The sequence below is a fragment of the Tachysurus vachellii genome, chromosome 14 (assembly GCF_030014155.1).
Source record: "Tachysurus vachellii isolate PV-2020 chromosome 14, HZAU_Pvac_v1, whole genome shotgun sequence".
Classification (NCBI taxonomy): domain Eukaryota; kingdom Metazoa; phylum Chordata; class Actinopteri; order Siluriformes; family Bagridae; genus Tachysurus; species Tachysurus vachellii.
The window spans coordinates 23,692,318-23,714,438 of record NC_083473.1 but is presented as its reverse complement, the minus strand read 5'-3'; the positions used below and the strand labels follow the sequence as shown (position 1 = coordinate 23,714,438).

The following is a 22,121-nucleotide window of genomic DNA, read 5'->3' as shown; positions in this document are numbered from 1 at the left end:
GCCTCTCGCACGACTGAGTCTTAATCACTAGCTGGCAAGAAAAAAATCTCACATGTCCCTGAAAGTGAAAGTCTCAGTCTGCTGTCCTCAGGCTATAAACCTGACTCTAAATTACATGTTTATTAGTAAGTAATTACTGCTCATATTTGTTTGAGGTGTTTAACCAGAACACGCCGTGTATCTGACATTCGACTATTTATTCAGTCAGTAAATGTTTATCGCTACACGACTGTAATGTAATTTTATACGTTTATTAGTTAGATTTCTTTATTTTTATTTTTCATTCATGGTTTTTTTTTGTAGACTGGAATGAATGTGTAAAAATACGAGATGTCCATAAGTGGGGTATTTGTGCTTGGCTGCTTTGAGAACACTTAAATGTGGTATTTACGCAGTTCAGTAACATGACTGTGGTACGTAGCGGTCGTGGGTCGTGTTCCAGTTACAGGCGGCTCAATGCTCCCGTTTCTGCCCCCTTCAGGCGTTCGAGCTGGCGACAGGAGACTATCTGTTTGAGCCGCATTCGGGGGAAGATTACTCACGTGACGAAGGTTAATCTCTTTTCTTTTTAATCACTTATTCTATTTCTTTAACAATTCAGAGAATTTCTGCTTTATTCATATAGTTTTACCCGAGACTGTAACTGCTGTAATATATTTACTGTTATCTCGGATTATAACCTCATCTGTTTGGCCTAATATTACTGTGTATATCGTTGTATTTTAAGTTCCTCACTTCAGCTTTTTTCTTTTCTTTAGACAAACCTTCATTCAGTCTAATCTCATCCTCCTCCAGTCTCTCTTCAGACTTCAGCTCTCCCACTTAAATGTCTCAGTCTTGTCTTTTTGCTCTTCTCTAAACACACAGATTGTCTAACCACACACACACACACACACAAATACACTCACACACACACACACACACACAAATACACACTCACACACACAAATACACACTCTCACACACACAAATACACACTCACACACACACAAATACACACTCACTCACACAAACACACCCACAAATACACTCACTCACACAAACACACACACACACAAATACACACTCACACACACAAATACACTCACTCACACACACAAATACACACACACACACACACACACACACAGTACATCCTGCTTTTTTAATGCCCCGGTCACCTTTTCTGAGTGTAGTTTTGCAGCCAAAAGAAATGCAGACATTTAGTAAAACAGAGCTGTTTATTATTATTATTATTATTATTATTATTATTTCCCAATATCAGATCCAATCTCTAAATTCCAGTCAGTTGCACCCTGTAGGTCGTCTACTTTTTGCTCCTTCCCTCCTTCCCTCATGGAGCATGAAGACGTTTTGTCTGTATGCATTTCCAGTGTGTTTACGGCTGTACTTTATCGCTGTATTACTAACTCTGTCTTTCCCTCTGCCTTCCTCTCCTCCTCTCAACATCTGTCATCCATTCTTACCCACCTTCCTGCACTGTTTTCTGTCTCTCTCTCTCTCTCCTTTTCCTTCTTCTGTCCTCCCTCCTCCCCTCTGCCTCTGCTTTGTAGATCACATAGCCCACATCATAGAGCTCTTGGGCTGTATTCCACGCCACTTTGCTCTGTCTGGAAAATATTCTCGGGAGTTCTTCAACCGGAGAGGTAGCTGTAGGAGCGTGCGAGGAGGACGAATACATGCGCAGTCCCACTCGATACAGACAGACCTCGTTATCATCATCAAATTTACCGCTATTAAGAATGATATAATCTTAATCCGACTTAATCCGACCTGACTAGCATGCGATACTGCAAAATATATAAACGTTGAGCGCAGAGTCACGGTCAAGCGTCTGTCTGTTCTCGAGCTAGTCTGCCGTGCATCTGCTCGTCCTTCTGCAGAAGTGTGTGTGCATGTTTTAATGATGTCTGTGTGCGTGTTTTGTTGTGTGTGCGCTTGTGTGTGTGCGGTGGTCAGACCACATCGCTCTGATTACGGAGCTGCTGGGGAATGTCCCACGTAAAGTCGTCACCGCAGGGAAATACAGCCGTGAGTTCTTCTCTAAGAAAGGTAATAGAGCTCATTCTCTTCAGGTCTACAAGGAACCAGATCCTAACGTAAGAAAACAAAACAAGACGGTTATCCTTATACAAAATCAAACATCGGCCTGATTAAGTGACCGGTTTGAATAAAAAAAAAGACACAACATGTTGACATGTCTGATTTACTCACACAGCTTTAAAGGTGAGGTGCACGACGTTTGAGAAATGCTTCAGAAAACCGAGTTGGGCCGACAAACAAAACAAACGTGTAGCCAATGAGCAGAAAGGGGCGTGTCTTGTCAATATGCGGCGGAGAGAGTGTTCAGTGCGCATGTGTGACATTAGCATAAAGGGGCGTGTCTTGTCAATATGCGGCGGAGAGAGTGTTCAGTGCGCATGTGTGACATTAGCATAAAGGGGCGTGTCTTGTCAATATGCGGCGGAGAGAGTGTTCAGTGCGCATGTGTGACATTAGCATAAAGGGGCGTGTCTTGTCAATATGCGGCGGAGAGAGTGTTCAGTGCGCATGTGTGACATTAGCATAAAGGGGCGTGTCTTGTCAATATGCGGCGGAGAGAGTGTTCAGTGCGCATGTGTGACATTAGCATAAAGGGGCGTGTCTTGTCAATATGTGGTGGAGAGAGTGTTCAGTGCGCATGTGTGACATTAGCAGAAAGCGATTGAAACACTGACATGGCGGATACCTGCCGTTACCTCTGCCTCGGGTTCTAGGTGTCGAACGTCGTCTTCGGCGTGAAACGGAGCTAAACCTTTCACGCTACAACACACAGTACTACAAAAACACATTTGTATTACCATAGTATTACTCATTGTGTTCATTTACTGATAAAAATATCCCCTCGGCCAGCCGCCCCAGCAGGTTCCGCCATAATAGTTGCCTGGGTTGCGTATGTATCTGTGGGCGGAGCTATCAAAACAGGGGTGACACCCATTTGGGTTAGGGGCGTGTTTGTTTTGGTGATTTCAAATGTCAACATTGGCTTTCAAACATCGTGCACCGCACCTTTAACTCATGAATTCATGGCTTCCCATGCAGTAGTGTGGTAGAGCTAAACTCACAGGAACTCACAGGAACCTGGGCTGAAATTTGGTTCCTAGCATTTCTGTGTTAATCTGTAATCTGATTACTTAACAAACAACCAGCACGATTAACACTGACCTACTGTCAGGAAACGTGAACGTCAGACCCCTCTGGGGTCGCATGAGTAAGCCATGCATATTGGCCAATGGGGGCGACGTTCACACTTGGTTTGGTTGTTTATTTCACAAACCAGACGTATAACTGGAAAGAAAAGGTCACGTTTCAGTGAAATTTTATCCTTTTTCTGAATGAAACATTTCGGATCATTTAGCTACACCCACTCAAACCGATGATCATTTGTAATATATGTTTGCAAACCAGTCCTAAGATTTTTTGGCTTCTGGTCACAAAATTGGTGTCAAATAACTGAGCAGAATCAATACTCAGTAATTATTAGAACATGTTATTGGCGAACGGCATGGACACCGTCCCATAAACAATCCTAATAGCTCTGAGCTTAATTTACTAAAACAGCCGAGCAACCGAAGCGATCGAGTCCCGGTTTTATGGCTTCGCATGAAGGTTTATGATGTTTATGATCTGAGAAGTTTTCAGTTCAAATGATTTAATTTTCAACACTTTGTGTGATTCAGTTTTTAACAGACGTTTTCTATAATTAATACAGATCAGTCAGATATTTATACAATATAATTATAAGGCACGCGATATTTGGTTAAAGTGCTTGGACCCCAATGATTCTTACAGTCTACACCATTCAGCCGTAAAGTTACGTTTCGACCCACACAAGTCGTATTAACTAGTCCATACATACGAGAAGTTAACAGTTTTATACAAATATCTTCCTAAATTTCCTCATAAAGACTTTATAGCTGTTATGTTGTGAAGTCCTCAGTGTAGTTCGCTGATTGCTGACCATCTGCACAGAAATTATTCCAGACACCAGTTTCATGAGTGAAGTCTCTTTGGCTGCTGATTTGCCAAATACATTTTTTCCACCCAGTTTTCTCTCTGCTTCCCTCTGCAGGCGAGTTGCGGCACATCACTAAACTCAAGCCGTGGTCTCTGTTCGACGTCCTGGTGGAGAAGTACGGCTGGTCGGCCGAGGACGCCGTCCACTTCACAAACTTCCTGTTGCCCATGCTGGAGATGGTTCCAGAAAAACGCGCCTCTGCAAGAGACTGCCTCAATCATCCCTGGCTGAACTCGTAGCACCTTCGCACCTCTAGCTCTTTTCCCCTAGTGGCAGGCTTCAGGACTGCACCCTGCTCTCAGTCTGGGGGAGAGAAAGAGGTCAGAGAGACAGAGAGAGAGAGAGAGAGACAGAGAATATGAATAGGGGAAGGAAGGTGTATGTGGACTAATGTAAGTCTGGACCATGCTGGAGTAGAAATGTTAATTCAATATACACTCTGTTTTACACACACACACACACACACACACACACACACTCTTACACATGCATTAACTAAAAAAATAACATGAGAAGGAATATGCGAGAAAAAAAATCAGTGGAGTAAAACTAATTACCCTTTGGCTTCAGAGTCCCCAGGTTCAATCCCTGACTGTCTGTGTGAAGATCCACTTACTCCCGGTGTCCACACGGGTTTCCTCCTGGTTTTCCGGTTTCCTCCTTCACACCACTAAGTGGATTGGCTATAATCAGATTTGAATAATTGTATCCCATCAAGAGTGTGTTCCAGCCTCACACCCAGTGGAACGTGGCTACTGAATGAACGATTAAGCATTAAACAGATTTCTACACATTCCCCCAATCACACGATTTAAAGGCTTCAGCCAAATCAGTCTCCTTAAAGTTCAGGCTAAAAAGAAAACACCAAAATGTTCTTGAACCGGAGTCAGAAAGAAGGAACTGTTTGCTTGCCTCAGTACTCAAGTGTTCAAACTCCAATCTGCTCCAAACACATCAAGGAACCTCAACCGTCGTAGTCACTGTGAGCTGCAGGACGGAATATGGTGTATGTTGACGTCATGACGGTGTGTGTGTATGTGTCAGTGTTACTGCTATAACCTTTTCTGATGGAACTAGTCCACCATCTCACACCTCTCTCTCTCTCAGCCTCTGTTCCCCCCCCTTACAGAGACAGAGCCCCCTGAGCCAAGGTTCTGCCACAGAACTGTTTACAGCCCTCCTTCAAGCCCAAACCTCTACCATCACCTCCCATCAGGGCTTCACGCCACTGTTCGTGCCCCTCCAAGACACACAGGAGACTCCAAACACAGAAAGACGCACTGTGGATTCTACAGTCTGTGGCGTAGAGCGTACGAAACGAACAGAAAAGCCGTCTAACGACTGCTTCATGTCACTTCAGTGGTTTTTCTCCGAGCTGGTGAAAGCACGGAGAACCCGAGGGCGAGAAAAAGTGTGCGCGTTTTACTCGTGTTGAGAGACTTTTACTTCATTTGTTTCGTTCATTCTGCTCTTTTTGAAAAACTGGTCAAAGATTCGACATGGACGGGTCTTGTGAGAACCACGTACTGTAAACACACGCTCTCTAAAGCATTCCACGACCGTTCCTAACACACACACACGTACGCTTTCTTCCATTCAAAAACGTCAACTTATTTTTTTTCCGCAGCACCCTCAAGCGACCATAAGGTTACCGCCCCAAAATCGGTCCGGTTCTGTTCGAGGTGTAAAAAAAAAAAAGACATGACCGAGGTTGCGCTTGCGTCGCATTTGTTCAGGGATTATGATCAGTGTAAAGAGCGCAAACGGACGCTCTAACAAACCTACCGACGACATCGCCGCCGCGAAACAGAAGTACAGCTCAAGGCTGAGACGGAGGAGCCTCGTGGAACGGAGTTGTATGCTGAAGTATGTGTGTGTGAGAGCGAGTGAGAAAAGGACACACAACCCCACCCGCTACAGCTCGCGCTCAGTACCGCCGGCCCTCTTCCACCCTCCTGCTCCATCTCATCAACTATTTTCGCAATAAAAAAAAAAAAGTATAAGTAGATGGTGAAGTATTTTTAAAAACAATATTTAAAAAAAAAAAAGAACTTCTGATCGTCGTGACGGTGACCGAATATCGTCTTATTATTGAGGTGATTGTGTTTTTGTCCGTTTAGAGTTGTATTATTATTTTTTTTGTAATTATGATAATTATAATTACTATTATTGCCATTCACAATTTTATTTTTTACATTTGGTTGTCATCTCTTTCCCCGTCGTTAGAGTGAACAGTGCTGCTCTGTATGGACTAGTGTGATGCTGATCACGTTTGATCAAACAGTTTTGCAATAATAGTGAATTTTTGCACCAAAAGCTCATGATCTCTCACTTTAGCCATGCTGACTGTTCTTCCCAACATTCACGGTTACATCTCGTCTGTTTTTCATCGACAGATTTAATAAAATTATATATTAATGGCTCATTTATTTCTCCTGAAGTCATCAAGGTCTCAAGTTTAAACCTTGCTATGATGCCGTTGTATTAAACTAAACTGTGCTTAGAAAATACATTACAGCGAGAGCAGAGATACTGCAGGTATAAACTAGTCACTAACCCTTACGTCACTGCTGTACTAATAGGTGCTATAGTGTAGAATCACAGGAGTCCAGGGAGGGAGGCACAGATCATCGTCCACTGAGAACTACAAAGCCAGACAAGACAGAATTTTACTGTTTCAGCCTTGTTTTAACGTAACGGCATGTCTCTGTGACCCGGATCGTCACTTACACGTCGACATCTCGCTCCACCTACACGGAGGCCGGACGACCTCTCCTATAAACAACGTATGGCACGAGGCACGTCCGCATCGTTAGAACTTCTGCTCAGTAACCTGAGCTTAGTTAAAGAATTAAAAGAAAGAAAAAAATGAACCAGATTTTTTAAAAAAAGTCTTCCATCTGAACACCTAGATACGATGTTCCGTCACTTCGGTTCATGTTACCGTTGAATTCCGACCATCACACAGACTCGAGTTCCGTTTTTTTTTTCCACAGTTTTATTATGAGATATATTACAAACACCTAAACTCCACGAGGAGTCTTGAAGTTCATGCCGACCGTTGGCTGGGTGACCTGCAGGTTGGACAGACTGCCGAAATCCTGAACAGAAGAGAAGGAACACGTTAGAACACCAAATTTAAATGATGTAAACTGAAATACTTAATAATTCAGACATGTAAATGTTTATGAAAAACAAAGCATCCAAGAAACAGTCAGATGTGTCGAACTCGACTCCTGATTCCTGTGTGAAGCTGCACTCCAGTTAATAAAAGCTGTCCTCAGGTTACCAGAGGCTACAACTACGTGCTGCACGACTTTGTCACGTAACAGATCAGAGATAAGACGACGTACCGCACGTGTACCGTCGTGATCGTAAAAATGGGGGAAAAGTCACATCTGATTGTTTAATGCTGACCGAGTTATCTTAGGTCTGTGAACGCTACAGAACCCTGCAGAGGAAATTAACAGGCTTTATTATTTCTTGTGCCTAATGTAAGATATACACGGTTTAGTTTAATGTGCCGTTTCGTTCTCATGGTACTTAACAAGCGCTGGGTTTGTGATACATCCTGCACACAACTTAGTATAATGTGCGATTTCATCGTGTTTGTGTTAAACGAGTCTGTTCATGAGCTATATTACGGCTGTCTAAACTAAAGACGTTGTTTGGATAACTAACGCTGTTCGTTGGTTTGTAGAATTTATCTTCTGAATTGTGCTTTACATATCAAACTGAGTGCAGCAGCAGCCGTTGATGTCAACAACCGACACGACTTCTAAAAAAAAAACAAAAAAACGTCTGAAAATCCTCAAGCCGGTCAGCGATAAGACTGGATGTGATGCGACATGAGACCTGACTATATCTGAGACGAGGAAAGAGGCGTGTAGAGCGTTTGTTTGAAAGACACAGGGTTCGTCAGGAACGTAGCAGTCCTGCAAACACGGGAAAGACTTTCAAAGTTTATTTTCCTGTAGTATCGATGACCTGGCAACCGGAGACCACGGTCACTTTCGATACAGGGTCCCGCAGCGAACAATTTCTTTGATAATCTGAAATCGAACGTACCAGAAGCTTGAGCATCTCCTTGGTGTCAGGGTCCACTTCAATAATCTCCTGGTCCAGAGCAGACACCTGTAGGGAGAAAATCATTAGTAATGAAGTGAAGCCTGTGAGCTTATTAGATATGTTCATGTCCATCAGTGGCCTTCAGTCTGAACCGTTCACACAAGCTTACTGTAAAATAGCACACACTACCCTGCTCCTGATGGACCTGCACATCATCTCTCTCTCCTACTATCAGCTGAATCAGGTAGGTTAGGAGCAGGGAAAACAATCATGCAGAGCATCAGTACTCCATGACCTTTACTGAGAAACATCACTAACGTGTGTGAAAGACACAGGGTTCAACAGGAACGAAGCAGTCCTGCAAACACGGGAAAGACTTTCAAGTTTCTTTTCCTGTAGTATCAATGACCTGGCAACCAGAGACCATGGTCACTTTCGATACAGGGTCGGAATCGGAGGAAAATTATTGCACAGTTGCAGTTTTAATCTGGTATTAACTGCTCTAAACACCTGCGGAGATCCGATCAGCAGTCTCCTAACACTGAAATCTGTCACGCCTGAATTTACATGTAACCTGAAATCCAAATCTGCCCATCAGACATTTTCAGTAACGTCTTAATCGACGTTGGACACAAATTCAGGCACCTCAGGATTGCAAATAAACAACATTTCATCCAGAACGTGGCAGAGAACGTCTCCATGTTACACCACCACCATGTGCGTTACCAGACAGGTACATAGCTCTGCAGTGGAAAAATGCTATTAAAAAGGATCTCCTCACATTCAAATACGCTTCTCCTAACCTTTAAATGAATATAGATTCTTGAGCTCTCATGAATATCTGGAGAATAAGATCAGGCAGAAGTTACAGAAGTGCAGAAATTAGATCAGAACACTGAATGCATCATGTGGTACAGACAGCAGAGGAAAGTTAGACAAACCCTCATCTTACTCACTCATCTTCTACCGCTTATCCGAACTACCTCGGGTCACGGGGAGCCTGTGCCTATCTCAGGCGTCATCGGGCATCAAGGCAGGATACACCCTGGACGGAGTGCCAACTCATCACAGGGAACACACACACTCATTCACTCACGCACTCACACACTACGGACAATTTTCCAGAGACGACAATCAACCTACCATGCATGTCTTTGGACCGGGGGAGGAAACCGGAGTACCCGGAGGAAACCCCCGAGGCACGGGGAGAACATGCAAACTCCACACACACAAGGTGGAGGTGGGAATCGAACCCCCAACCCTGGAGGTGTGAGGCAAACGTGCTAACCACTAAGCCACCGTAACCCCCCATAGTTAGACAAACCTTTAGGGGCAAAAACACTCATTTTGGCAAACGTCACACAGGGACCACCTGAAGTTATTACTCTTCCCAGTCATACAAACCAAAGGAGAAAGACCTTAAACCCTAAAAATTTATAGACAATTGTTTTTAAATTATATAAATTATTTCCAAGGAGCAAAAACAAAGCTTTGAGGCCCATCAACCGTATGCAGAGAGAAAAATCCCATGCATTAGACAGTCCACCAGGCAGGAGAAAGCTCCAGAACCTTGTTCTCCAACCAGGCAAGAGAAAGCTCCGAACCTTTCATCAAATAAAAATGGTCTGTGTGAATCGGTCTGTCTTTCCGAGCCACATTCGGCACCTCAGCTGCACAGAGCAGTGGTACATGAACATCAAAATTGCTCGCACCTTTTGATGATGCAGTGATATTCATAATGAAACAAGAAATCCTGAAAAATGTTGTGCTTTAATGAGAATTCTGAACTTATAAAAATGCAATTTCAGAGTCTCGTCTGTGATGAATTTGACTACAAATTACTATCCTGTAATCCTGTAAAAACACGATCCGCGTACAAGACGTGTGTAAACAGAGTACATTAAACAGTACCTCTGGGACATAGTTGTCCCTCCTCTCACGCTCCTCTTCCTGGAGCTTGATGGAGATGCCTCTGACTGGACCTCTCTGGATACGCTTCATCAGATGGGTCACATACCTGCCAAGACACAACACATTATTTCATGCTTTCTCTTTAAAAGGATAGATAAAAAAAGGGCAATGCACGTCGCTCCTGTGAGAGTTAGACGTGCACTTTTATATAACGCTAAACTGACATCTAACTTATTACAGATCCAGGAGCAAAACGTCTCGTCTCCTTAGACCGACTGTCTGATGTCAAAACGTTCCACTGGCTGGAAGTGTTTATGGTCAGTCGAGTAGAGTTTAAAGCTTCCGCTTCAAAATAAATAAATAACAGGTTTAATTCAGACGCACTTGTTTATTTGATAGCCTTCGGAATTTATTTCACGGTTAAAGGCAACCCAGTGTGTGATAAATAAACACAGTTGAGAATCTGCTTCTGGAGTAAAGCGTGTGTGAAAGAAACAGGGTTTGTCAAGAACACGTTGTCGAGCAAACACGGGAAAGACTTTCAGGTTTCTCTCCCTGTATTATCGATGACCTGGCAACCAGAAACCACGGTCACTTTCGATACAGGGTCCCGCAGCGCGGTGACGCTCATCACGAGCGGTTCGGTCTCTTACCCGGCGATCTTGTTGCAGAGCTTCTTACTGGGGATGATGGCAATCTCTTCACACACACGCTTGTTGGTGTGGAAGTCGTTGCCCAGGCGGGTGTAGTACTTCTCTATGATGACCCGAGCAGCCTTTTTCACCGTCTTTGTCCTGACACGGCCCTTTGGGTAGAAGAGCGAAAAGGTGAATGACGGAAACACGACTTATCCACAGGAACCTGACCTGAGCAAACATCCACCATCTGTGTGTTTGTATCACGATCCAAGAAGCAAACTAAACTAAATCTCCAGCCTATCTGCTGTCACGTACATGAACATCCTACATCACCTCAGGGATGACAAAAAAAAAAAAAAGAGGGTTTCTGAAGGTGCTGACAACCCGAATAACCCTGTGGTGATTTTTATTGACCTGAAACTTCACCTGCATCAGAAATAAGAAGCTGTTAGATAATAAATAAATAATAAAGTCTCTGATGAATGACTTTCCGGGATGTTTTTATATTAAAAACCCTGTAAACAGCGAAAAACAACTCATGTATTAAGCTACAAGACTGAGAACACCACAGACTGGGACTCATTTCTCCACTAACGTTAGCTAGCACTATGCTAACCGCCGCTAGCCCTATTCCAACCACCGCTAGCACAATGCTAACCGCCGCTAGCACTATGCTAACAGCCGCTAGCATTATGCTAACAGCCGCTAGCATTATGCTAACAGCCGCTAGCATTATGCTAACAGCCGCTAGCATTATGCTAACAGCCGCTAGCATTATGCTAACAGCCGCTAGCACAATGCTAACCGCCGGTACAGACGTCTTCTGCCTCAGATTACATCCGAATTTGACCCAAAATAAACCCCACACGTGTCTAATCTTCACACGTCTACAGACTAAAACACACAAACTGAACTATAAGCCACTTCACGGCGCTCAGCGACGCGTATAAACTGAGGATTAAAGCAGATTATAGCGACAGTGAAAATATCAGATACCCACCATGTTGGATTAGGTTTAGCCGAAGAGAGACAGAAAGAGATCCACCGGAAGTTTAAAGCACGGGCCGGAAACCTACTGCCTCCTTGTGTTACGGAGAAACTCTAACGTTCTGCTCCTACTGAAGAGTAGAAGTTGTTCAGGGTTTGTTTACATGGCTGTGATCCACCTTTCTGTACTGATCACTCGGTCCTGATGTTGTCCTGTTGTCCCTGGTGCGGTTTGGAGCTGAATGAGGCACCATGTAGACTTCTGTAAATCTGCACATTCATGCAATCATCATGTAATCATTCAATCACTGTAACTAGTAGCTCGACAGTGAAAGACCTGGTGTTTATTAGACAGTAACTCGTCTTTAAAATCATATCACCACATTACAAACACAGCCTTCTTCACCTTAGAAATATTGTCAAGCTGAGAAACATCCTGTCTGTATCTGATGCTGAGAAGCTAGTTCACGCTTTCATGTGTGTGTGTGTGTGTGTGTGTGTGTGTGTGTTATGGCCAAGCTGAGAACCATCCTGTCTGTATCTGATGCTGAGAAGCTAGTTCACGCTTTCATGTGTGTGTGTGTGTGTGTGTGTGTGTGTGTGTGTGTGTGTGTGTGTGTGTGTGTTATGGCCAAGCTGAGAAACATCCTGTCTGTATCTGATGCTGAGAAGCTAGTTCACGCTTTCATGTGTGTGTGTGTGTGTGTGTGTGTGTGTGTGTGTGTGTGTGTGTGTGTGTTATGGCCAAGCTGAGAAACATCCTGTCTGTATCTGATGCTGAGAAGCTAGTTCACGCTTTCATGTGTGTGTGTGTGTGTGTGTGTGTGTGTGTGTGTGTGTGTGTTATGGCCAAGCTGAGAACCATCCTGTCTGTATCTGATGCTGAGAAGCTAGTTCACGCTTTCACGTGTGTGTGTGTGTGTGTGTGTGTGTGTGTGTGTGTGTGTGTGTTATGGCCAAGCTGAGAACCATCCTGTCTGTATCTGATGCTGAGAAGCTAGTTCACGCTTTCATGACCTCTAGACTGGACTATTGTAATGCATTACTAGGTGGTTGTCCTGCATCTTTAATAAATAGGCTACAGTTAGTCCAAAATGCAGCTGCCAGAGTTCTCACTAGGACAAGAAAGTATGACCATATAACCCCAATTTTATCATCTCTACACTGGCTACCTGTTAAGTTTAGAATCGATTACAAACTGCTGCTACTTACGTACAAGGCTCTTAATGGTTTAGCTCCCATGTATCTAACTAGTCTTCTAACACGTTACAATCCTTCACGCTCTCTGAGATCACAAAACTCAGGACTTCTGGTAGTTCCCAGAATATCTAAGTCTACTAAAGGTGGTAGAGCGTTTTCTTATTTAGCTCCTAAACTTTATAATAGTCTTCCTGATAGTGTTCGGGGCTCAGACACACTTTCCCAGTTTAAATGTAGATAAAAAACTCATCTCTTTAGTCAGACGTACACATAATACATCCCATAATATTGTGCACTATTACAGGCACATGAGACTTGCACATTTTTATGAACAGCAGATATGTTAATCCCTCCTCACTGCTTCTCTCTTTCTACCCATCCCGAGGCACCCAGAAACTGTACCAGCTCCGATCGTCTTCCGTGCGACGAAGATTTTGGACCTCCGCTGAGACGAGGGCGACTCTGTGTGAATCCTGAGGCATCTAGAGATCTACCAGCTCTAGTTAGACTCTGCGATACTAAAGAGAAGATGTGAACTCCATGTGATCTTTTACATCACTACAACATTTATCAGACTGTATATTTATAATCACACCCCCAGTGTCACCCAGATGAGGATGAGGTTCCCCTTTGAGTCTGGTTCCTCTCAAGGTTCCTTCCTTTACCATCTAAGGGAGTTTTTCCTCCCCACAGTCACCTGAGTCACCTCAGACTTGCTCATTAGGGATAAATACAAACACATTGTGAACTAAATATATCTAATATTAATCTTGTATTTTGTATTATATTAATCTTTATATTATTCTTTATATGAACCTTTTGTTCTATGTTTATGTTCTGTAAAGCTGCTTTGAGACGACGTCACTTGTAAAACGCGCTATACAAATAAACTAGAATTGAATTGAATCATGCAATCATCATGGAATCATGATGTAATCATCATCCAATCAACGCATGACACAATGCAAACAGAACATTAGTTAATGCTCACAAAAAAAATCTCGAATTATCACGATGATTGTAGAACAAGTCATAAAGCTTTCAGCGACTGCTGATCTTCAAACTGAACAAAAGCAACAGCCAGTGAGTTTCTGTGAGTTTGTTCATCGTGAGAAAGGTTCAGATTGTTTAAAGCCTACAGGTTGTCTACAGTAACTCAAATCACTACTCTTTACAAAACACGATGAGAAGAAAAGCATATTAAAATGACTCCTGGGTTCCACTGCTGTCTGAAAACAACTGACATCTAAGGCTACATGTGGCAGTTCAAACAAACTGTTTTTTGGGGACAAAAGAAGCATTTTTATATTAAGTTGAATGACGATTCTAATGTAACGTAGTTGAAATGTTTTAGAACAAAGTCTTGTTCGTTTAACACTTAAACACAGAGTGACAGACACAGATTGAAGGGTAAGAGAGAGAAATTCTTTTTATTTTACATTAAAAAAGGGTCCAAACTTGAGCTTCCCGTCTGGGTTGAAGGAATAAAAAGTGTTTATCGGTGCCTCTGATTAATGGCCGTTACACAGAGAGGCTGCTTTGTCTGTCTGAAACAAAACTTCCCAAAATTTTTAAAAACTAATGGATTCTTCACAACTGGAGCCCTTTAGCACAGTTAAAGCATAAGGATAAAATCTGAAAATGACATTCAACATTTTACACACAATATTAATTATACATTTTCTGGGCCTTGCTTTATCCAAGACACGCACCGAGCCCTGATAGCACTGTCCATGAACAAAGCTTCTCGTTAGAAATCCTCATTAACAGCATGTAGTCCAACCAAGACAAGATCAAAAACAGTGAAGAAAAAAAAAAAACCAACAGGGTCTGTGAGAATTACTTTCTCATAACTTTCATGTTAAATTTCCTTTCCTTTATCTACGAAGGCTTGCTTTATCCAGAGATAAAATTAAACCCGTCTCTGTAATAGACTTTCGTCATGATACCATCAAACAATGAAAGAAATATCTTACATAATTTACAGTGGACAGGTTCTGACTGATCTCAGTGTGGTCTCAGTTCTATCGTATCTATGGCTGGGAGATTAGTAAGGAAATTTGCCTCAAGATAAATCAGAAAAACAAAATCAAAAGTTTAACATGGTACAATGATATAAACGCATCATATCCAGACTCGTTTCGTTTGTGGTTTCATTAAAGAGCTTTTTTTTTTTTTTTTTTTTGTAATAAGGCATAATATGTGAACCAGATTATACGGTTTAAGACTGTAGCTTTGAGGAAAGATGAAAGTTTAATATAATAATTAATATCTCATAAGGAATGATCTCTTTAACACGCCCTCGTTTCTGTAGGGCACGTTTGTACGTACGTGAGAACGACGCACTCTCAATGCACTCAGGAATTAAACAGTAAAAAAAAAAAAAAAAAAAAAAAAGTAAGCGAGCGTCTAATCGACGTCGACGAGACACAAATTATGACGGATGTAGAAGGATCTGGAACTACAGGTGCAGAAAAGAAAAGACGGGTCGAAATACAGGTTTTCCACAATGCCCCTTTGAACCAGTGTTTTCATGACTCAAAGCAGATGTGAGGTCCGTTCACGCTACTGTAATCCATCTGCTTCATGAAAGGTCAGAAATTAATGTCAAATGTAAAGATAAAAAGCTTCCATTAATAATAATCTTCTTGTGAACATAACAGCGCATGATCAGTTTCAGTATTAACCATTCATGACCATTCATAACCATTCAAAAAAATAAACGCACACGGTGGAAATCCGGTCCTGCGTCACCTAGACAAAGATTCTGTATGATGACGTCCAGCTAATACGATGATTTTAACACCGGTTCAGTCAGTGTCCAAACAAAACAACTTATGTCTTAAATGATTCTACACAAATAAACATTTTATATATATATATATACACACACACACACACACACACACACACACACCACATATGGCTAATTTAGGAGAAAAGCACAGATCCAATCATTCACCATTCACCCCACCAGGAGGTGCTGTGGAGACCTTAGTGTTCTCCAAATAAATGAAATAAAAATATTCACAATCAGTAAAATTACATATAAAGTGAACACATACACTCATAAGAACTGTAAATGCACAGAAACACACCATCCAATTTCCCGTTTGAGGCATGGATCATTAAATAGAAAATAAATTCATTTTGTTTCAAGGCAAAATCTGAGAAAAGTCCATCCTTTAAGCCGCAATTATTAATCCACGATATTCAAAAACAAAAACCAAACATTAAAAAAAAAAAAAAAAAAAATTATAGTACAAAAGTCCAGTTGAAGTAATGCTATAGACAGGCAGCTGCGTATTAGACTACACATGAAGCAACTTTCACCCGAACAAAAGCTAGCTTGAGGACTAAAGCAGAAATAGAACACAATTAAATAAAAAAAACAGTAGATGTATTAAGTCCAAAACACGGTGCATTACAGCTTTCTCTTCAACACTTGAGTATGTCAAGGTGCATTGAACTTGAACACTGTTTACTTAACACCCAACATCTCTGCAGCATCACGCGCATTAAGACAAACGCTCTTTACATCGAAGAATGAATCGGTATCATTAATTGCAGATAAATCAACAGGTCAAGTTATGACAGGCTTGCAGTCCGTCTCAGCATTCATACAGGAGCTAGTCCAGTCTTCTAACGTCATCATATAACCCAGGTATAATAAACCTAATGATCCGGATAGTGCGACTGCAGCTCTGTACTCGAGGCGTCGGACAGCATCGTCAGCAGGGGACGCGAGAGAAGACACGTGACGAGGTGAGACAGCGATACCTTCCTCTATACCGCACAAACCCGCGTGTTACAGAATACAGCGTACGTAAACTATACAAAACTGGAAAATTAAATCTGTTGGCCTCATCTGTAGGGAAGTGTCTTCTATATACTGTAGCTTCCATAATTTGAAAATTATGACACACACACAAGAAAAAAATTGGAAAGAAATGATGGTAATCGAGGATTCTAAGCTTTAAGACTTTGGGAATGGTGTATTGCACATTCCAAGCTGAAAGTTTCTATATAACAGCACATAGCACACGTGGTCTGCAAGCTGAAGCTAAAGTGAGTGGTACTGATTTATTTGGGCTTTCTCCTTTTACACCCCTGATGATGTAACTGCATTAAGAGAAGCCACGGATTGGATCATGCAAACTACAATACGATTAAATACACAGTTCCATGAAATATGGCTTTTGGTTACCTAATCAATCAAACATTTTACATGCCACAAATACCTTCAGGATAAATATGTCAATATATCGAGTAAAGTTTTTTTTTTTTTTTTTTAGGTTTTGGTCTAAGGGGACAAAATCCTTGACAAGCCAGTCATCTATCTATGTAAAACCCCTTTAGAGAATCATAGGCGTATGTATACATACTGACCTACAGTATACATACTGACCAACAGTATACATACTGACCTACAGTATCCATACTGACCTACAGTATACATACTGACCAACAGTATACATACTGACCAACAGTATACATACTGACCTACAGTATACATACTGACCTACAGTATACATACTGACCTACGGTATGCATTGCACTTTTACATGCAATAATATTTGTCTCCAGCGTAAACACATTCGTTTCGATGTGCCGGTTTTTTTGTGATTATGGAGATTTGAACTTTGCATTAAATGAGTTATTTTGTGATGACACAATGCTTATGTGTTTATGGGTGGAAGTAAGACAGGATGCATACAGTAAATGGACATTTATAATCAAACTGCACAGAATCTGTTGAAGAAAACTGTGGCGAAGTGGAAGTAAGCTGTGCTATCGAGTCCAGGTACCACCGGGCGATATATTCCTCTCTGTCCAAAAGCATGGAGGGGAGGGGGGATAGACCAAATGAAACCAAAGACAAACAAACAATAAACGGGTCAAGCGCAAGAGCAAGAAAAGGTCCTTGAAATGGTTGAACATTTGGGGAAAAAGTTAAAATGTCCGTAGCAAAAAATACAACCATTCAGGAAGAAATGCAGCATGACTGTCGTCTACCGACCGGCTCCTCATAGGGACAGACATCCGGAAAAACATTAAAATACTTAAATAAAGGAATATCAGGATGAAAAGGCAAATTAAAAGAGTGCAAACGGGAGAAAGTCCTGTCCAGGTGCCTCTGGACTGTTAAGAAGCTTAACTTTCTTTGCAGGGCCACCGTATGTACTGTATGTATCGGCCTCGAAAATGTCCGGCTGTAAACGCGTCTCCGTACGGAGGCTCACGTCAACAGTGCAGTGACAGTAAGGAGAAGAGGAATTTGGCTCATTTGTGCCTCGGGGAACTCTTCTTCCTTTTACGCTTGAAGAAGCAGCAGCACCTGCAGGGGGGAGAAAAAGAGATCAAAACTTTTGTCAAAACTAAGCGTCAAGGTCACGCCGCCGTGTCTACTGCGATTCGCAAGAAAAGCGATTAGCGGGTTTGTGAAGGTCGTCACGTGAACCACACAAAGTAAAACACACACAAAATATATGCAAAGCACGAGACGACGACGACACGGCCGTTAGTAAGAGAACGTATAGATGACGTGCTGCTGAGAAAGACACACGGCGTCTTCCGGCCTGCTGCTTCTATCGTAACTAATACGGAGAAGTAACTCAAGACCGAACGATACTATGATATGTTAAAGTTAGCTAGTGAGAGACAAGATACCCTGTCCAGCCAGTTTGATACTAATGTATTACGTTAATCGTTAGCTGTCTAGTTCAGTGCTAGCGTTCCCCCTGTGTGCCCGTCCCTGAATTGGGATGAGTACGTGGAAAGGGAGACTCACCACAAGTTGAGCATTTTCACGCAGCTACAGAAAGCGTAGAGAGAGAGATAGAGATTAATACTGTACACACAAAACAGGTGAAGTGAAAATACATGCGACATGTCAAGGTCGATAGGAAATGCAATACACATACACACGGCACACAACAAGGCAAGAGCACGAGGGACAAATAGATGACAAAAATGTGGTGGTGCAATAGAGAATCAGCAAAGACCCTGCCAGATCAAGACGGGAAGACTGCGAGGTCAAAGACCTCACAGCGAGAAGGCAAGAAGACGACGGAGCACAGACACAGCAGAGGAGGGGAAATCAAACGTACTTGGCTTCGTCCACCACGTCCACTTCTGCCTGCGTTGTTATGGGTGCGTTGGAATGGGCTACCAGAGGGTCGTCTGCGTTCAGCTCCCCGTTGGTTGAGCTGATCACCTGCAACACAGATTGTGTCCAATCAGAAAGTAGTTCACGTGTATATGAAGGATTTCTTTTTGTCTTGAAAATTGATGAAAATATGTATCACCGTTTCATCCATGCCGAGTGTTCCTTTTCTTTTATAATCTCACTTTTAAGGTCTGCATTAAGGGTTGGCCCATAATTAATCAGAATAGGGCTGGGCGATAAAACGATAACGATATGTATCGCGATAGACACGTGATCGATATCAATAAAAAATGTGTTCGATAAAACGTTCGATTTTTTTTATTCTTCGTCGGAAGAAAACAGAGGTCGCGAAGCAAGTTTGGTTGCATTAACAAAGGCGCTCGCTCTCTGGTAACCTAGAAACGTAGGGAGTGACACACTAACAGCCAATCATGTAACAGTATCACGTTTGGTTAGGACATATCGTCGTCTCGTGCCGGTCTGCTGGATTCCACTTCAGTAACCGGCGACTGATGAGCAGAAAATGAGCCGCAGCGAGCGAGGAAAAGTCAGCTCGTTAGTACGGCAGTTTTTTAGACTTATGTTTACATTATAATTATTTGAGTTTTCCTGCTTGTTGACGTTTCTGTCTTAATAACTGAGGGGATTACGATCAGAGGAAGGTTAAGTTTAAAATAAAAATGTTTAAATGTAATAGATTTTTCTCCTGGTCCTTATTTTAAATGGGTCATAAAAAATGTCAATAATTATCGATATCGACCGATACGAATCACTGATATCGTGATACGGTTTTCAGCCGTATCGCCCAGCCCTAAATCAGAATGACTCTGATCTTCTCTATTTCTTCTTTTTTTTTTTTACTTGATTTGGGCACGACTGTATTCAGTCTACCAAATCCCATCAGAATTTACCCCAGAAACTAGAACTTTTCTTGCCTACTTCAGATCTTTGACCTTGAGTATAACTATGGATCTAGACAGAATTTTCGATGTACTATTTTAGTTCCTCTAGAAATATATACGATATACACCGACGCACCACACGGTGAGTCATGAATATAAAAATAAAAGCAGTATGGAAGCTCTTGTCCATCACTAGCTCCACGCGCGTCGTTTACGTTACCGTGGAGATGCTGCCGTATACCAGTACGCTCACTCGACACCTATCTGTACATCTATAATGAGGCACTAATTTGGACTTTTTGAATCTTTTGTCTATAACCGAGTAATTACACAGAGTGATAATATATCCACGTGTTTGTGGACACCAGAACATCTCACCCATGTGTAGATTTTCCTCAAAATGTTACCACAAACTTAGAAGCACACAATCATATAGGATCAGGCATGTAGAGGATCTGTATGCTATAGCGTTACCATTACAGTTCACTGGAACCAAGAGGCCCAGACCTCATGACCCAGCATGACAATGCCCATGTGCACAAAGCTCCATGAAGTCAAGGTCTGCCAGGAATAGAGTGAGTCCTGACCCCAACCCCACTGAACACCTTTGAGATGAACTGGAGCATTGACTGCACCCCAGACCTTCTCGTCTAACATCAGTGTCTGATCTCACTAATGCTCTCGTAGCTGAAAAAATCCCCACAGAAACACTCCAACATCTAGTGGAAAGTCTTTCCAGACGAGTGGAGCGAATTATAACGGCAAAAGGAGAATAAATCTGGAGTGGGATGTTGAACAAACACATGGTGGTGAAGGTCCGGTGTCCACAAACGTCTTCCGCTATAGTGTCCATGACTTAATCCACTACTGATATCTGAATTAACTGACAAAGAGGCTTTACATTAAGATCTGCTCACCTTACGGAATAATCATAAACCACACCATCAGATATAAACAACATATTCTTAACTTTTAAGAATCAGTTTATTATTTTTACAGATTATTTTGCTTTGGAAATGAGATGTTCAGCATATATTTTTGCACCCCATGCGAGTCCTCTCATGAATAACACAGCTGTATGTTCATGAGAAGTCTAACAAATGAGGCTACTGCTCAGCTAGTTGCAAGGAAAGGGGGAGAAATGAAAGAAAATAAGCAGCGATGCTTTAGCTCTGTGGTGTGGCAGAGACGAGGTGAGGGCCGGTGCGTGCAGATCCTCGCTTTACCTGTGCAGAGCCACCATGCCGGTCAGAAGCCATATATGAGCTCAGGTAAGACAGGTTGGTGTGCCGATGAGGCTGCGTGTCCCATGCGCCCCTGTGCTCCGAGCTGACCGTCTGCACCCCACAAAGCACCAAGACGGGAAGAAGGAAGGAAGGAAGGAGGGAGAAAGAAAGGCAGGAAGAAAAAGAGAGAGACAGAGAGAAAGTGAAAGAAGAGAGAGAAAGAGAGAGAGAAAGATAAAGAAGAGAGAAAAACAGAAGAGAGAGAAAGACACAGAGAGAGAGAGACAGAGAGAAAGAGAGAGAGAGAGAGACAGAGACAGAACAGAGAAAGAAAAGAGAGAGAGATAAAGAAGAGAGAGAGAGAGAGATAAAGAAGAGAGACAGAGAGAGAAAGAGAGAGAGAGAAAGAAAGATGAAGAGAGACAGAGAGTGAAAGAGAGAGAGAGATAAAGAAGAGAGACAGAGAGAGAAAGATAAAGAAGTGAGAGAGAGAGAGAGAGAGAGAGAGAGAGAGAGAGATGCAGGTGGCCATGCATAGTACATACACAGCACAAAACAAACAGATACGGAGGACAGCAGCAGGACAGAGAAGTGTTAGACATGTGAATGTGACGCAAGAAGCAATGTAGTCATGAGAATGAAGAGCAACACACACACACACACACACACACACACACACACACACACACAAGCAGAAAAGTTAAAATAACTCCAACTGACTTGAAAAGAACAGAAAAGGCATAAGCTAGTGGCATGTGTCTGGACCGCCTGCAAGAGAGCTCAAGAGCACTTTCCAAATAAGTAGGATTATGTAAGCAGCTAATATTCAGCATGATTCATCTCTCCTTTCAGCCAAATAAACAAGAACTGCTCCAGTGATGCTGTCCCCTTAAAATCAGTCCAAAACAGCACATTACCCATCCGTGTGTTCTTGTAGTGTTTTCCAAGGCTATAGCAGTCTAT

General features: G+C 42.3%; 3 protein-coding genes and 3 non-coding genes across 10 annotated transcripts in view; 1 reads left to right on the top strand and 5 right to left on the bottom strand.

Annotated features, from left to right (window-relative positions):
- The window catches only part of srpk2 (SRSF protein kinase 2), a 57,107-nt gene extending 50,625 nt beyond the window's left edge, over positions 1–6,482 (top strand). For 2 of the 4 annotated variants that reach the window (XM_060886082.1, XM_060886083.1), the window contains 3 exons: positions 482–551; positions 1,960–2,052; positions 4,112–6,482. In XM_060886082.1, the coding sequence (XP_060742065.1) occupies positions 482–551; positions 1,960–2,052; positions 4,112–4,296 (348 nt within the window). In that variant the 3' untranslated portion in view covers positions 4,297–6,482. Of the gene's footprint in view, positions 1–481; positions 552–1,553; positions 1,647–1,959; positions 2,053–4,111 lie in introns of all 4 variants that reach the window. The other 2 variants (XM_060886081.1, XM_060886084.1) reach the window with 2 other exon arrangements.
- A 554-nt stretch (positions 6,483–7,036) lies between these two features.
- On the bottom strand, positions 7,037–11,831 carry zgc:114188 (40S ribosomal protein S17-like). Its single transcript, XM_060886085.1, has 5 exons — positions 11,675–11,831; positions 10,690–10,841; positions 10,037–10,142; positions 8,126–8,191; positions 7,037–7,158 (listed from the first exon to the last, which is right to left on the bottom strand). Exons 1-5 carry the CDS (start codon positions 11,675–11,677, stop codon positions 7,081–7,083), a joined length of 405 nt encoding a protein of 134 aa, XP_060742068.1. The 5' UTR covers positions 11,678–11,831; the 3' UTR covers positions 7,037–7,080.
- Positions 7,954–8,081, bottom strand: LOC132857589 (small nucleolar RNA SNORA71). The gene has a single exon (XR_009649583.1). It is a non-coding gene; the product is annotated as a small nucleolar RNA SNORA71 (small nucleolar RNA).
- LOC132857587 (small nucleolar RNA SNORA71) lies at positions 8,445–8,571 on the bottom strand. Its single transcript, XR_009649582.1, has one exon. It is a non-coding gene; the product is annotated as a small nucleolar RNA SNORA71 (small nucleolar RNA).
- On the bottom strand, positions 10,519–10,644 carry LOC132857590 (small nucleolar RNA SNORA71). The gene has a single exon (XR_009649584.1). It is a non-coding gene; the product is annotated as a small nucleolar RNA SNORA71 (small nucleolar RNA).
- Positions 11,832–14,264: 2,433 nt separating the features above from the next.
- Positions 14,265–22,121, bottom strand: part of LOC132856724 (casein kinase I-like) — a 37,361-nt gene continuing 29,504 nt past the window's right edge. The window contains exons 11-13 of one of the 2 annotated variants that reach the window (XM_060886441.1): positions 21,159–21,269; positions 18,972–19,078; positions 14,265–18,199 (exon numbers count right to left, since the gene is read on the bottom strand). In XM_060886441.1, coding sequence (XP_060742424.1) covers positions 18,145–18,199; positions 18,972–19,078; positions 21,159–21,269 — 273 coding nt within the window. In that variant the 3' untranslated portion in view covers positions 14,265–18,144. The remainder of the gene's footprint in view (positions 18,200–18,971; positions 19,079–21,158; positions 21,270–22,121) is intronic. The other variant, XM_060886440.1, reaches the window with a different exon arrangement.